At 43.4% G+C, this 15,513-nt stretch overlaps 1 protein-coding gene across 1 annotated transcript in view; it reads left to right on the top strand.

Annotated features, from left to right (window-relative positions):
* Positions 1 to 15,513, top strand: part of fhod1 (formin homology 2 domain containing 1) — a 39,566-nt gene that overhangs the window by 11,035 nt on the left and 13,018 nt on the right. Inside the window, exons 4-12 of the mRNA XM_080843142.1 lie at positions 5,084 to 5,151; positions 5,785 to 5,890; positions 6,343 to 6,437; positions 7,716 to 7,827; positions 7,981 to 8,075; positions 8,366 to 8,509; positions 8,855 to 9,216; positions 13,401 to 13,511; positions 15,221 to 15,310. Of these exons, the coding sequence (XP_080699268.1) occupies positions 5,084 to 5,151; positions 5,785 to 5,890; positions 6,343 to 6,437; positions 7,716 to 7,827; positions 7,981 to 8,075; positions 8,366 to 8,509; positions 8,855 to 9,216; positions 13,401 to 13,511; positions 15,221 to 15,310 (1,183 nt within the window). The remainder of the gene's footprint in view (positions 1 to 5,083; positions 5,152 to 5,784; positions 5,891 to 6,342; positions 6,438 to 7,715; positions 7,828 to 7,980; positions 8,076 to 8,365; positions 8,510 to 8,854; positions 9,217 to 13,400; positions 13,512 to 15,220; positions 15,311 to 15,513) is intronic.

Here is a 15,513-nt window from a genome sequence, read left to right as displayed (position 1 = left end):
AGTCTCCTTCTCGAGAATGTGTTCTCTCTAATGATGCAGGTCTCCCTGAAGTTTACATGTGTCCATATATGGGTGTTTGTGGATGTGCTTGACTGTGTCTGGCCTCACTTTGAAAGACCACCTAGGGCATTTGACACATCACACATGTGAACTCTGACCTTTGACCCTAGGTCTGCTCAGGGTACCTGTTAACTAATCTTTATACGACCTTGAGAGGGACTTACTCGTCTGTTTAGCCAGTAAAATTGTCCATGTGGTGCTCAGTGGGCTTCTGTGGGTGAGGGCCAACTGATGAGTTTTTTTGCACCTTTTGTGTAGACAAGTGCTGTTTATTTTGGTTCGTTGCAGTGAGGAAACAGTCTTTTGGTGGTGTTGTGTTTGACGAGGAAGCCGAGGAGCCCTAAAAAAAGGACAGCTCCGGGTTTCACACTGACAGGAATGTTTATGTGGACCCATAGCCGACTCCCATTGAGGAGGGAGATATCAAAAACACAGAAACAGTTTTTTCACACAAAACGGGCTGTCAATCAATGGCTCAACCCCCACTTGGGGTTGCACCAAATGCAAAATCCTGTCTGGAGTCCTGTAGTTTACATTTTTTAACTTTCTTTTTCACAGGATCATAGCAAGAGGCACCTGTAACAATATGCTAATTAAGATACCAATTTCTGCTACCCTTAGGTTAGAAAAACTGAGCTGTTAATCACAAGTGTACAGTTCAAAGCATGAACTGGATTGGATTGGATATGGCACTTGACAATAACAAGAGGTGTGTGTTGATTGCTGTACTTTGGTGCTGTAAAATTATGTCATCGTGACAAAGAATCTGTACCTGCAGCTGTCTGAGAAAAACATCTTAGCTATGGCTGTGGTTTTGGGGTCAAGCCCTTAGGCAGTAGGAGTGTCCAGCGGGTTTCAGTCAGTATGGAATTTAATTGATTTGCTTTATAATGGTGCTCAAGAGCATTGCAAGTCACTGACCTGAAACCCGTCTCTCAAGTCTAGTTTCACATTCACTAGCCCCTTTCAATCTGTGTTTTTCCTGCTCCCCTGCTGGGGGGGTGGCATAGTTTTTGGGGAGCTGGCTTTTAGGCAGCATTGTCCATCCTTCTCACTCTGGATCCTGTGACCTAGAACAGCACTGGAGGAACATCTCATTCTGATAATCTCATCCTATCTGACTCAAGTACTGGAAGAATGTGCTGATATCTCATTACTGACACCACCTCCCCCTCATCGCTCAGACACACACACACACACACAGCCACACACACATACATTCACACAATCACCCTCATATCTTTATATGGTTGTTAGTGAAATGTCGTTTTAATAAACACTGGCACATATCTGGAGGATTTGCCCATGGTTAAAGTGCGATTTAATCTGATATAATCAATACTGTCGTGACTTTCTCCTTAGAGGATGTCAAATCATATCTTGGTTTCGATCATGGGAATACCAAATGATAACAGTTGCCACTCCCATCAAGCAGTATTTCCTTTTTGTTGTCATCTAAATGGGACATTCACCTACGTGATTACACATCTTTTATGACACAGAGGAATTTGGTCAGCTCCATTCAATCTGAATGTGTTGTGGTCTTGATAATGCCTTGCAGTGTTCTCCAGCTCAGCCTTTTCTCGTTTATTTCACGGAGATGGATATAACCATCCACCACTTAAAGACAGGGTTGTGTTTTTTTCTCCTTCTTTCTTTTTGAAAGATTCCTCCTTCACACAGCTCGGAACCATTCCCAGTGCACCATTTGGGCGTTCCTCCAAACAGCCATGGAGCGTGGATGCGTTGTAAACATTTGAGCTTTGTTGACTGCAGCCCTCTCACATCATACTTCGGCCATCATGTCATCAGTCGCTCCCGGAGATCACTCTGAAAAAGGTTGTGTCCACCGCTACGCGGTCAGCTCAGCCTTAAAGGGTTTTATTAGGCACATGAGATGCGCGTGATGGCAGGATTCATAAGAGTGGTGCATAGTTATCAGATAAGGGCACCAGGAGCAGCTGGGTTCAGTTCCATGTCTGCGAGTCATATTTATAAGACTCTGACTTGGGAACAGTGCACTTGTGGGCATGAGTGTCCCATGACCACACGGGCAGAGGAAAGACTGACTTCTAGCATAATTAATATAATGAGCTGATTTGAGAGACCAAAAAGAATTGGGGCTGTTTCCTGTGAGCATGAATTGCACAGAGATCCTAGTGGCATTTTAGCGACATGATCTCTGTCTGCAATTTTTGTTTGCCCATTTGATAAGCACACAAGCTTTTGTGGCTTATTGCTGTGTGTGTGAGTGAGTGTGAGTGTGAGTGTGAGTGTGAGTGTGAGTGTGAGTGTGAGTGTGAGTGTGAGTGTGAGTGTGAGTGTGAGTGTGAGTGTGAGTGTGAGTGTGAGTGTGAGTGTGAGTGTGAGTGTGAGTGTGAGTGTGAGAGAGAGAGAGAGCGAGAGAGAGAGCGAGAGAGAGAGAGACTGTTGTCTGATATATATATATATATATATGTTTTTTTAAGAGCTCTTCTGAGGGATAACGTTGTATGTGGTCTTATCTGGTTGAAACAGGCCATTGTGGTGTGGTGATGTTTTTGTTCCTTCTATAGCCTGGACATGTTCTCCTTCTTCCTGATGTGGCCACACGGCTCAGGCTGTGTCTTCTGGCGGGAGGGGTGAAAACAAAACCCACTCAGAGGCAGAGAACAGAGAAACGCCACCGAGACAAACCTCTGTCCATGACCATCATAGAGACAGACTGACGGTTGTCAAAGCAATAAGAAAAACCATAGTTGCCACAGTACTTCAATCCTTACCCATGTCATACTCCTGTTGATTTACTGACTGTCCATGAAGATTCACGATGGAATGTGTTCTACCAGGGATTTATGGCATATCCTCTGGAGATTTGCTTGACTAACCAGTGCATGGTGGAATTATTCTTGTGCCAAGCTGTGAAGGCTGCCATCTTCTCTCATGCAGTACACTACAGTATGTGTTCCCTTCAAATCGTCCTAAATTATTTCACATGCAGTATTCCTTGGCCTCAAGTGTAACGTTGAATGGCATTCAGGTTTTTTTTGGCTGATTTGTGTTTTATGCCACATTAAACGCATAGCTAGCTACGCGTTCCTTTGTAGGCAGTGGCAATAGCAGCAGGCAAAGTCATCAGGACCCAGGCTGTGTTTACGGGAGTGAATCTCAGTGTTTCTGAGTCTGCAGTTGGTGTGTGAGCATGGACTCACTTCCAGTGTCTGTCTCTAATCTGTACCACAGGATATCTGTCACACACATATGCACACACACACACATATGCACACACACACACACACAGACACACACACACACACACACACACACACACACACATCACAGAAACTATCAGGAATTCACCACAGGCTCCACATAGGGACTTGTGTTTGTTTTCACAAGCGGCCTAAAATAGGTGGTGGACACAAACCGACACAAGTGTCTACGGGGCCTGGACACACACACCATACGCTCCCGTACGGAATTGAGAATGCCTCTCTTTTTTGGCTCTGGTTATAATATGAATTCCCAGACAGGAACTCTCCTCCACTCCCAACACCCCCTGCCCCCTCTCTCTCTCTCTCATTGTCTCTATCTCTGTCTCTCTCCCTCTTTGTCTCTCTCTTTCTTTCTCCCTCTTTGTCTCTCTCTCTTTCTGTCTCTGTCTCTCTCCCTCTTTGTCTGTCTCTCTATCTCTCTCTCTCTCACACACACACATACACACACGCACACACACACACACACACACACACACACACACACACACACACACACACACACACACACACACACACACACACACACACACACACACACACACTCTCTCTCTCCTCTCTCCCTCTTTGTCTCTCTTTCTCACGTCCCTTTCCCCGCTTCTGTCCTTTCCTTCCTCCACAGATTCTTGAGTCTGCGATAGGTGGATTCTTTTTCCGTCTATTCAGATGTGCTGATGATTAACAGTCAACTTTGAGCTCACCCCACTGCAAAGTTGCGTCATCAGGTTACACATGCCATAAGTTTATTACACAACACAGCAATTTCAAAAGGAAATGTTTTAATATTTAATTAATCGGCACATCCACTTCACCAAATGGGGATATCTTTGGCCTGATCTTTGGCCTGATCTATGCTGGTAATCTCGATGTGTCATGATCTTGCTAACATAACAGGACATTGTTGGGACAACAAAGAAAAGGAGGGTACTGACCTCTCTATGGAGTAAACAGGAAGTCATTTTCTTCCATTATTCCTTTTGTTTTGAATCTCCATCTCTTGTTTCTAAGTAACAGCGAGGTTGTCTAAATAACGGTCGCTATAGCTTGGAGACATTAGGTTATGGCAAACTCAGTAGCCCAATATTGTCCTGCCACAAAAGCAAATACCACAATAATTTCAAAGTATTAGCTGGTCCGGTCATGGTTTCAAAAGCCTAAATCCCAAAACCCACAGTTTTGATTTAATGTTTAAATATGTGTGTCTAATGCAAATAATCTCACTGGTTTTCAGAAGCTACATCTCAGTCAGGTCTCAAGTTTCGTACTTGTCACAGTAGGTGAAAAAGTGGTTGGCTCTGCTGCTTGTGCTGGACGGCCTGTCTTAACTAATGACAGGCAGTGAACACTCTCGGCCACGTGGTGCGAAACCATAGCCACAGCTTAATCTTTATGACGGTAGTTTCATCGAGTGGCTGTCTTCAGTTTTCCCCTCGGCCGGCTCAGATGGAATTTCATTACATGGCAAATTTGCTCCAATTGCTTGAGTCCGTTTTTAACCTCAGTTCTTATACGTGCTCCAAATGAGACTAGTTCTGAGAATCTTACTTTCTTATTATGTCTGTTCTCTAATGATATTCCAAGTATCTGGATTTACTCAAACATCACTCTCTACAATACATGATGGGTACATGACAGCCTTGGGAATTATCTCGAGACAGAGTTGGAAGTCTTTGAAACTCTTTGAATTGGCAAAACAAGTAAATACATCTATAATTTACAGCTATAATTCACCATAAGTAACAGATTTTTGGTTGGCTTTGTGTCTCTTCCAGAGAAGCTGCTCAACTCCCATGGCCCTGAGCTCCGGCGGTCCCTGTTCTCCTTAAAGCAGCTGTTCCAGGTAAAGGAGGCAGGAGTCGCGTACTGTACTTTGCATCAGCACACCAAAGCACCTATGCAAAAATACTGACTTGGCCAAAAGCAAAGGGCTCTTTTTAACCCCAGCTTAAAACAACAGAGTTCAGAGAGCCAACCGAGGGAGGAAATGCATACCAGTCATGCCAAAGTCTTTAACTGTAATCATTTAGGAGATGAAGCCAAGATAAGTTTCGACCTCAGCGGGGAAAAATGCTGAATTCATGATCATGCCACTAAGAATAGGAGAGCCTCATCCAGACCTGCTATGTCCCTCTCTCTTTTTTTCACTGCATTCAGAGAGAATAGCTGGTGTTGAATTCATTAAGTTTTGCCCTAGAATGTCTGCTTCATAATGGGACTATTCTCCACTTTATGGGATGTTTTTTTTTTTCTTTCCTCCGGATGGGGAAGGAAGTGGATGTATAATGACTATGCTAGACACAAAGTCAGAGCTAGATGCACATATATACAGTAGCCACAGACAAACCCGTATGCACCAGCATAAAAGTTAATGACGTGTAACCATGTGACCAGTTAACCAGTGACAACTTGTCAACAACACTGTATAAATACAAACATTATATTCTTTTATCTGACGTGTCTGGGTTTCACGTAGGATGACAAAGACCTGGTGCCAGAGTTTGTGAATTCAGATGGGCTCACCTGCTTCATCAAAGTAGGGGCAGAGGCTGACCAGAACTACCAGAACTACATTCTCAGAGGTAAGGTTTATCTTACCGGAGATATGGATAAAAACTCTCCCTGTGCCTCAGTTTGAATTGCAGTGTGTATATTAGAGAGACCAGTTCTGCAGAACAGGTTAAAAGTTGTAATATCGACAGAATGCACTGCTGTAGAGAATACGTGTTCTTGGGCATGCTTTAGGGATCTCTGATTATCAGCTAGTGGCAGGGGAAGCCAAGGAAGACTATTTATGTTTCTAACAATACAGATTGCAAGTAAAGATACCCCTCTAGATCAGTTGATTGGACGTAATGCTTAAAACACAGAGAGCGGCGATTATTGTGCACATTCACTTAAGGGACTTTGCTGTAACGGCAAACCTGATACACTTGGCAGTGTAAGCATCCAGATAAACGCAGATAAGTACAGTTTGAGAGACATGGGATAGAGACATGCAGTCCTCTATAAATGCCTGTCTTTTGCTCTGCAGCCCTGAGTCAAATCATGCTGTTTGTGGACGGGATGAATGGCGTCATCAACCACAATGAGACTGTGCAGTGGCTCTACACCCTCAGCGGCAGCCTGGTGAGTTTCCTGTGACCACTTCGCCCTAAATTTCACATCCATCATTGCTCTGCTTAGTGACTTAATTATTGGCAGAAGTCTTATAGCACCTCCTTAGTAGTCATTGGACCATTTGGACAGAGGGTGGTGTTCAATTTTATTTCCAGGGAACTCTTTTCTTCTTCATTTCCAGCATGTCTTCAAACCATCAGGCAGCGCAGTGTCTGTCTGTTGCTTATTGGAGGTGAATTAATCCTCCAATGTATTGAGTAAGAACTTGAGTCAGAACCGCAGGTTAAGTCAAGAGTCAAGTCAGAAATCCTGATTCCATCTTATAAACTAAAGTGGTATAAATGAAATCATGAATGTCAATCATGAATGTCATAAAAAAAAATTACTATTACAATTTACATATCCTGTAATTAAGTACTGGACTAAAGTGATGTAATTTCCCTTTAGAAATGGTAGCTGTGGTTCTTATTAAAAATATTAACAAGTCAAAAAAGACATAGATGGCTATAGACTCCAGGGGTTCACGTCATTGTGCTAATTGTAAAAGGCCTAAAATACATAATCATTGTGAAATACCTAGCAACCACTAGATATGAAAAATGACTGTCTGCAACATCTGCAAGTATTTGTGATGATTTAATATGCTTTCCTCATTATTCACAAATGGTTTAAATTTAATTTCAGCTTTTAGAAGCGGTATCAGAAAGTTAGGGGCACTAGGAAAAAGAGCCCACCCCCATGTTGAAATGAAATCTAAACCACTGTTTAATTTGGTACATTTGTAGACAGCAGTTCTCAGTTACCACTCTTCACGGTTTCTGTTATAGTCTATGGACAGAACATGGATTGCCGAGCATGAGGATTTCTGTGCAAAATAATGACCAAGGGATAGGAGTTGCAACAAACTTGCAAGACAGTTGAACAGGAAGTTAAAGAGAAGTGAAAAATGCATATGCAAAAGGAGGAAATTCAAAATTCTCAGTTGATGTCATTGACCAATAGGTCAGTGGGGAAAGGGTTCCCAAGCCTGTCTAGAGAGACATAGCCGCAATGTGTAGAAGAACATGTCTAGACCAACCCTTGATGCCATTCTTGATGTTATTGAGAGTTGCTATTGCCATCTAGTGTTGGAAGGATGTAGTTTTTGTCATTGTCTCCTTTTTACTCTCATTCTTTCATGTTAATTTTTCACGTTCTCTCATGGTCTTTCTTTTTCTTTCTCGTACTTAATAATTATTTTGGTTCTCGCTCTCTCTTATGTGTGCTTTCTGTTCCTCTTGTCCCCAGTCTCGGCTGGTGGTGAAAACCTCTCTGAAGCTGCTTATCGTGTTTGTCGAGTACACAGAGGCCAACTGCCCACTGCTCATTCAGGCTGTCAACACTGTGGATGCCAAAAGAGGTACTCCCCCCCCCCCCCCCCCCCCCCCCCCCCCCAAACCCACCCCATACCTACAAGCACTCCGCAAACCCCCCCTCCTCTCTCTGGCTGATACAACCAGTCAGTCCTACATTACACTTGAGATAAATCTCATGTTTGCCATACTTTTCCCAGGGGTGAAGCCATGGACGTATCTGATAGAGATCCTGGATGAGAAGAATGGCTCAGACACGGAACTCCTTGTGTACACCATGTCTCTCATAAATAAGGTATGAGCACTAGACGTAACCATGGCATGACCCTGTGACTTGACTTAAACCCAGGACATGCTGAACTATTTTTTTGCATCATCACTGCAAGAGAGCATAACTTGGTGAATAACAGGCTCTTCAGCCAGATGGACTGTTTGTAGTGATGCTCACCAGTACAGCTCACATCCTTTGAAGAACTAGTTGAACATTGCTACATGAAGTCGTAAAAGTGAATGTGAATATGTCACTGCTAGCGTGGCATGTATACTGTAAATGACTGGAGAACTAATGCCTTGGCTCGTGCTCAGACTCTCGCAGCTCTGCCAGACCAGGATTCCTTCTATGACGTCGCAGACTGTCTAGAACAGCAGGGGATGGAGAAGATCATGCACAAGCACATGAATACCAAGGGAACCGAAGCAGACCTCAAGCAGCAGTTCACTATATACGAGGTACACCAATCCCCCCAGCCTAACCACCAATCCCCCCGCATCCTCATCTAGCCAAGCAGATGTTTTCCATGAGGCATGACAATCAAGTCTGTAGACAGAGTAGAGGCGATGCAATATCATCATGCCAGAGATGTTAAATAGTTTGGCGACTCTTTCTCTTGTTGCTCTCTTTTGAGTACAGAACAGTTTCCCCACTGCGCAATGCGCAAGTACATAACTTACATTTGCAAACTTTATTGTCTGTGTCCGAGAGAGAACACTTTTTTTTGTAGCTAAGGTGATGAAAAAACAAACAAACAAAAACCTTTATCCTTTTTAACACATGTTTGCATACGTGTCCCCCAGAATGCGCTGAAGTCTGAGGATGGGGAGCTCGAGGAGGCCTCCCCACACACCCGCAAGGAGCGGCGCAAGGGGGCAGCCAGCGAGCAGGAGGGCAGGAGAAGCCGGAGGTCCTCGGCCAACTTCCCTGAAGTGCCTCTCTCTTCCTCCCCGGCCTCCCCCACCTCCTCCACCAGCCCGTCCTCCTCCTCCTCCCAGAGTCGCACCACCTCCCCGCAGCCCTCCGAGCCCTGCAGCCCCCAGCCCCCTTCCACTCCCACCTCAAGCTGCAGCTCCCAGAGATCCTCCCCTGTGCCGCCCTCTGTGGCAGCCAATGGTACTGCATCCCCCCAACAGGAGCAGGAGCAGCGGGCCTCTCCCACTCCGTGAGTGTGCGCCTGGCTGCGCATTTATGTGTATCTGTATGTGTATGAGCATGCTTGTGTAGGTTTCACAGTGAATCTGACCCCTGTATATGCACTTGTCTGTTTAATCTGCCACGGCCACGTGTTGCCATGTATTTCCAAAGCCTCAGAAGCTTGCTTGGTCCATTAATACCTGCATGCATGGCCGCAATGCTAAGATTACACGCCGCAAGCTTAAGCACAATGTTTAAAGTGAAAATCTCTGCCCACTAATCGGTCATTTAATGTGCCTATCCCTCGCAACATGAACTTCTGCTTTGCATCCACTGAGTGGCAGTGCACCCTCTATGCATCCATCTCTCTGGGTGGTTGTCCTGTATAACTCTGTGCAGTCAAACCTCCATCTCCAGTAAGAAGTCTCTTCATTGTCTTAGTGTAGCTGTGTGTGTTTGTGTGTGTGTGTGTGAGTGTGTGTGTGTGTGTGTGTGTGTGTGTGTGTGTGCGTGTGCGCACTGGTAGAACCATCAGCATTCCACTCCAGCTTCCTGCCTGCCTGCCTCTCAGGAAAGGTCCAGTGCTCCGATAAACACCCCCCCTCTGCAGATTACACTGCTGATTGATGACTATGTTGCAGTCTTTCTTTGTGTATTTTTGTGTCTTTGTGTACTGTGCTGTGTTATGCTCTACTGTATGTGAGACAGTGCTAGTCTGTGTCTATGTATTTGAGTTGGTCTGAGTGTATGAGTAGGGGAGAGCTGGCAAAGTTGTCACAGTGGTAAAGTGTGTGTGTGTTAGTGTACTAAATGCATAGATGCAAATGTAGGGTGTGTGAGTGTGCGTGTGTTAGTGTACTAAATGCATAGACACAAATGCAGGGCGGTGTGTGTGTGTGTTAGTGTACCGTCGAACTGCTAAATTGTCACACTGGTAAATTGTTACACTGGTCAATTGTTACACTGGTCAATTGTCACACTGGTAAATCGTCATTGGTGATTTCTCCAAAACTAGGGGCACAATATCAAGACTGAAATGGCTACATTATGTGACACAACCCCCTTCATCATCTTGTCACATCTTGTTTACTTTTAGTCAAGGTCACCCATAACTTGACACAGTTGTCCCCTTCCAAAGTAAAACTATGGCATACCACTAGGGATGCAAATTATCGATAAATTCATTAATCATTAGTTGATAATCTTATCGATCGACTTTCGATTCATTGATAAGCGGCGTTTTTCACCTGAGTTTCAGTGCTTCAATAGGGCCTTTAAAAATAGGCCCTATTATTATTATATTACATTACATTATGATAATTCTATTATATTCTATTATACATTCCTCAAGTAATTATGCATTAGGAAAAGAAAGCAGAATTTTTTTTTACGGTATAACAAAATCCATTCATTAATTTAAAAAAAAAGAAATAAATTATGGACTGGCTCAGTTCTTGCATTTGAAACAGACATAAAACAAAAAAGAATAGAAGAAATTAAATAGAGCCAAACAGAATATTATTGAGCCTATAGATTATGAAGAAACTGCATCTAGGCTATTACAAGCTAAATAGCCAACACAACTCTCTGAAGTTTAACTCGCGCTCAAGGGAGTGAGGGATAGAGTAACTTTACATTCTTAATGACAAGCCATCAGGCAAAGGTAAGCTAGCCCGCTAACGAGCTAGGTATCTAATCATTAAGCCTGAGTGAGCTAGTCCGCTATCAAGCTAAATAGCCAACTCAACTCTTACTTACTTACTTACTCTCATGAGCCAAACTCGCGGGCACACGTTAGCGCGGGAGTAGACAGAGATATTCACATTCATAGCAAGGTGAGCTAGCCCGCTAACGAGCTATTAGCTAACCTGAGTTTTAAGACTATAAGCCACAACTCGCGGCAGTAAGCGAGAGAAGGTATAATACAGTGTAGCTGTGATTTTTAGGTTGACCAGGTGAACTGGTGGTGCCATGCAGGACAGAAGCATGCACGGTGTTCAAATGGTAACTGAGTGAGCTAGTGGAACTATTGTATTTCAATACCGCATTAGAGAACATTTGTTTTCAACCGGTCTCTCGCGCTAGCGCCCTCTAGCGATTAATCGTGATTAATACATTTTGATCGAGCAACCTCTTAATCGACAATTAATCTAAAGTCGATTAATCATTTGCATCCCTACATACCACGTGATAAAACCTTTGACAATGGGTATTTACATTTTGAGCTTTTCTATGATTTGAGGTGTTAGTAGTGTGTGACTTTATGGTTTTGCTTTAATGTTCACTCAGAGTGTAGAGTTCAGTTTCGTATAGAAAATATTCTTAATGCTTTATAATCCAATGTGACAATTTACCCACTCATTGCCCCACTCTCCCCTACACAGGGATGACGTCATCTGTGTGAGACTACATGTATGACACTGTATGTGTGATTGTATGTATAGATATGTGAGTCAGTTGTCTGTGACTGTGAGTTTGCGTGTTTGGTCATGACTATCAGTCCATGTGTAAGTCTATGTGTTAAAATATGTCTGTTTGTGCCAGTGTATATGTTGGCTTTCGATGTGCGTGTGCGCGTGTGAGTGTCTGTGTGTCAGACCCCTTATATATGCCTGGGAGAGAAGCGGGAGAAAAAGAGACAGGATTCCGGTGAGCAGCAGCATGACTGTGCTTCTGGGAGAGACAAATCACATGGCCACTGACAGCGCCGTGATTAATGCCGGCCTCTGCCTTTTCCCATATGCGGTAATGTGCTGTAGTAGCAGCCATACTGCCATACGCGCTGGTGGTGAGAACGCCCAATAGTGTTTAAAATGATTTAAGTGGTGGAACAACAGCACATTTCCCTGGCTCGTGGCCCTTCACAACAGACTAGAGTTGGTTTAGAAGCTATGGCTCATGCGGTTTTTAATCTCTTAATGCGTGTACGTTATGTACATGTTTGTACATGTTTGTACATATATTGAGTGCCCCGAGTTGTCGTTTGCAGATTGATGTTCTTGATGATTTCTCCATCTATTTACCCTGGAATCGCTTCAATTCGGAGCCCCCTGTCGTTCCAGCACATTCATTGACTGGCTTATAGGCCATGCATTTAACAGACTGCTGTGCTGTTGTGGTGGTATTAAACTTTCAGCAGGTTTGCTCCCACGTGGATACTGCTATGCACCTGGTTTACGTCCTGAATTAAAAACCAAGGCAGGACGATCACGTTGTAAGAGTCTCCGCTTCTGTATACAATTAGGTCAGAAAGTAAAGAATAAGTCGGTGACAGCACAGTGGAAGTATTGTGGGTCTCGGTTTCTTTTCTTTGGCCTCATGTAGAGTAATAGGATATTTTTTTCTGACATGTGTGATGATTTTAGGGCTTATTTGAGGTCATTGGGATTAAAATTGGTGCTTTGAAGTCATGATTTTAGACAGTGTTCCTAATTTTAACTTTAATCTGATTAGGTTGTTCGATTGATTGTCAGGTAGGTTTTGGGAGATCTCTTCATGAGCGCTGATCCTCCAAGCTCACCTAAATTGCTACATGCCTTTCCAAGTATAGACCCCTGGCCAAAGCAAAACATTTTATTCAGTTGACAAGCAGCATGTATAAGTGAAACACAAATGTTTTATCTGGAAACCGCTTTTCACTTAGTAAACCTCATGGAATGTATGAATACGCAAGGGCTCTGGGTTGTGTTTTCAGTCTGGACCTCCGCACAAACCAACCGGACCTCGCATAAAAGAGATGTAGTTTCTTATCGCCTGTTTTCATCGCTGTGTTTTATCTGACTGGCCTCGGCAGCTGTGTTTAAAAACAAACATGAATTTCAACGGCCAGTCGTGTGCAAGGAAGGCTTCCTCAGTTTCCAGCGTCCTAAACCATCGCCTCATTTACTCATCTTCTCTCACTTCCTTTTGTTTTGTGTGCATCCCCTGAAATGTAACTAACCTCACCACGTCACATTCCCTTATCCTACAAGTATTTGAAGAAGTTGTGTCAAACGAAAGTCTTGGTTCATAATTTCATTTCCCCCTTGTCTGTGTCTGCCTTTCTCTATTGGGCTTTGCATGCTACTCTGTGATTTCTCATGGATGGGTCTTTTGGTGGTTTTCTCTTGAATTGCTGCTGGTATTTTTGGGTCTCTCAATGTAGCTCACCCCTATCTAACCATGTAACCACGATTGTTTCCTCCTCCCTCACTTTCCTGGCCATTCCACCAGGGGGCGATCTTTCGTCAGTCAGTACATGTCGTCTATGGGGATTTCTAGGAGGTCAAGGTTGTTAAACAAGGCTGGGTCAATAACAGAGGAGCCCTCAGCAGCCTCTAACAGGTTTGTACAGCAATTTTTTGTACAGCTTTTATCTCTGCCTCAGCACCAGTTTTTCCAGACTAACTACAATGAGCTTACAAGACCTTAGTCTAAGGTACTCTCACCTTCACCTACCCTTTCCCACTTTGACTTGGAACTCTATTGAAAAAGGACTAAATACAAAGAACACAAAGATCATTAGGATGAGTCCAAGGCGGCACCTTATTCCACAGTGTTATCCATTCTGCACTGACACAATGTTGCATTTAATGCTACAGTGAAATGCCTTCCGAGATCCATGGACAGGATTTGAGAGAGAGAGAGAGGGAGTCTTTGAGAGAAGGGGATTAGTGCATTGTACACTGTTCTCTCTCTCTCTCTCTCTCTCTCTCCTGCACACTTGAGTGGCTCTGCTGAAAAACACCCAGTTCATCTTTTTTTTTTTGTGATGTCAGATCAGAAGAAGGGTCTGAAGTAAGAGCCACTGCCAGATCTGGTGCCATTGGGATTTAAGTGTGTGTGTGTGTGTGTGTGTGTGTGTGTGTGTGTGTGTGTGTGTGTGTGTGAAAAGAATAATTCCATGGTTAAATGCCACTAATTAATGGGTGCTTGGCCATTTAGGATCTAATGGTATTCATCTGTCAAAGCTGTGGTTCACCCAAACACCCCTGATCCTCATGGTTATCCAGTGATATAAGCCATTCAACTGCACACATGGTTTTCCAGTTCATATTCCATTCTCTTGGGGGTGCTGGCTAGCTGTCTGGTCAGTTTAGCATTCACTGGTTTGTCCTTCATGTGTTATAAATGAAAACTGGCTTACTCACTAGCTAAGCACTAAACTGCAAAATATATAGACCAGTGGTTTTCTTTTAGTTTTTTCTTTTAATAAAAATGTGAATAATTCAAAATAAAATAAAAATGGTTTGATTTTAGAACAGAAAGAAAAAGCAAATATTATGAGAGCCGATGCTTTTATATCATTTTTGACCAGGATTGTGACAAGCAATTTGGAAACGTATTAATTACGTTTATAACGTATTAATCAGTAATTTCCTCTAACCAAATTCAGCCCTGTTCTTGAAAGGTCATTTGAAAAATGCAGAGCATAATCTTTCCCTTCAAGAATGATTATTCCTTAAAGGTTTAACCTAACTCCAATACATTTAAAGGGAAGGGATATGGAATTGTTAAGGCTCAAACGTAGACTTCCATAAGAATCCAAATCAATGAATAAACATATATTTCTCAGCTATCCACTTGATGGCACTATAGAAAACATAAAATACACACTGAACATGTACGATACATTTTGTACGATTTCCACATTTGAAGTGGAAAGTTGAGACATGCTTTGATTATTTTCTTTCAAAACTTCCAGCACTCTTTCTATACATTCTTTTAGTATGTGCTGAATGTACAGATGGTTAAACATCCCACAAACACAAACACACACACACTCAAACCATATAATTTGTGAAGAGCAGTCCCCCCCCCCCCCCCCCCCCCTGTGTGTGTGTGTGTGTGTGTGTGTGTGTGTGAGGACGCAGCCTCCAAGGTCCACTCTGACAGGAAACTCTGTTGTTTGGAGACACAGTGCCTGAGCTGCTTGAGCTCACTGCGCTACTGCCTTGGCTGAGCACTCACTCTTATTTTCTCTGTGCGTGTGTGTCTCTGTATGTGTGTGTCTGTCTCTTTTTTTTTTTTGTTATTCTCCGGGTTGTCCACAGCGAGTCTCCCACAGACACTGCTCCACAGGAGAACCATTTCCAGACGACCACAGAGCAGCCGATCAAGACGGAGAGCAGGAACGTCTTTAAGTGAGTATCCGAGTCTTGGACAGGGGTTGGGGCTGGGGTACATGGACAACAGAGTTACAGGTTAAAGGCAACATGACTGAGGGCTGTGGAGACGTTTGTTTTTCTTAGTTGTTGTTGTTGGGGTTGTTGGCAGCGGTACTTATTAAAGTATGAACTAATTGTACTGAAGTGGAACTTCTAACTTGACATTTCAAGGGACAAAG

This window comes from Sprattus sprattus (genome assembly GCF_963457725.1).
Source record: "Sprattus sprattus genome assembly, chromosome: 8".
Taxonomy (NCBI): Eukaryota; Metazoa; Chordata; class Actinopteri; order Clupeiformes; family Clupeidae; genus Sprattus; species Sprattus sprattus.
This window is presented reverse-complemented; position numbering and strand designations above follow the sequence as displayed.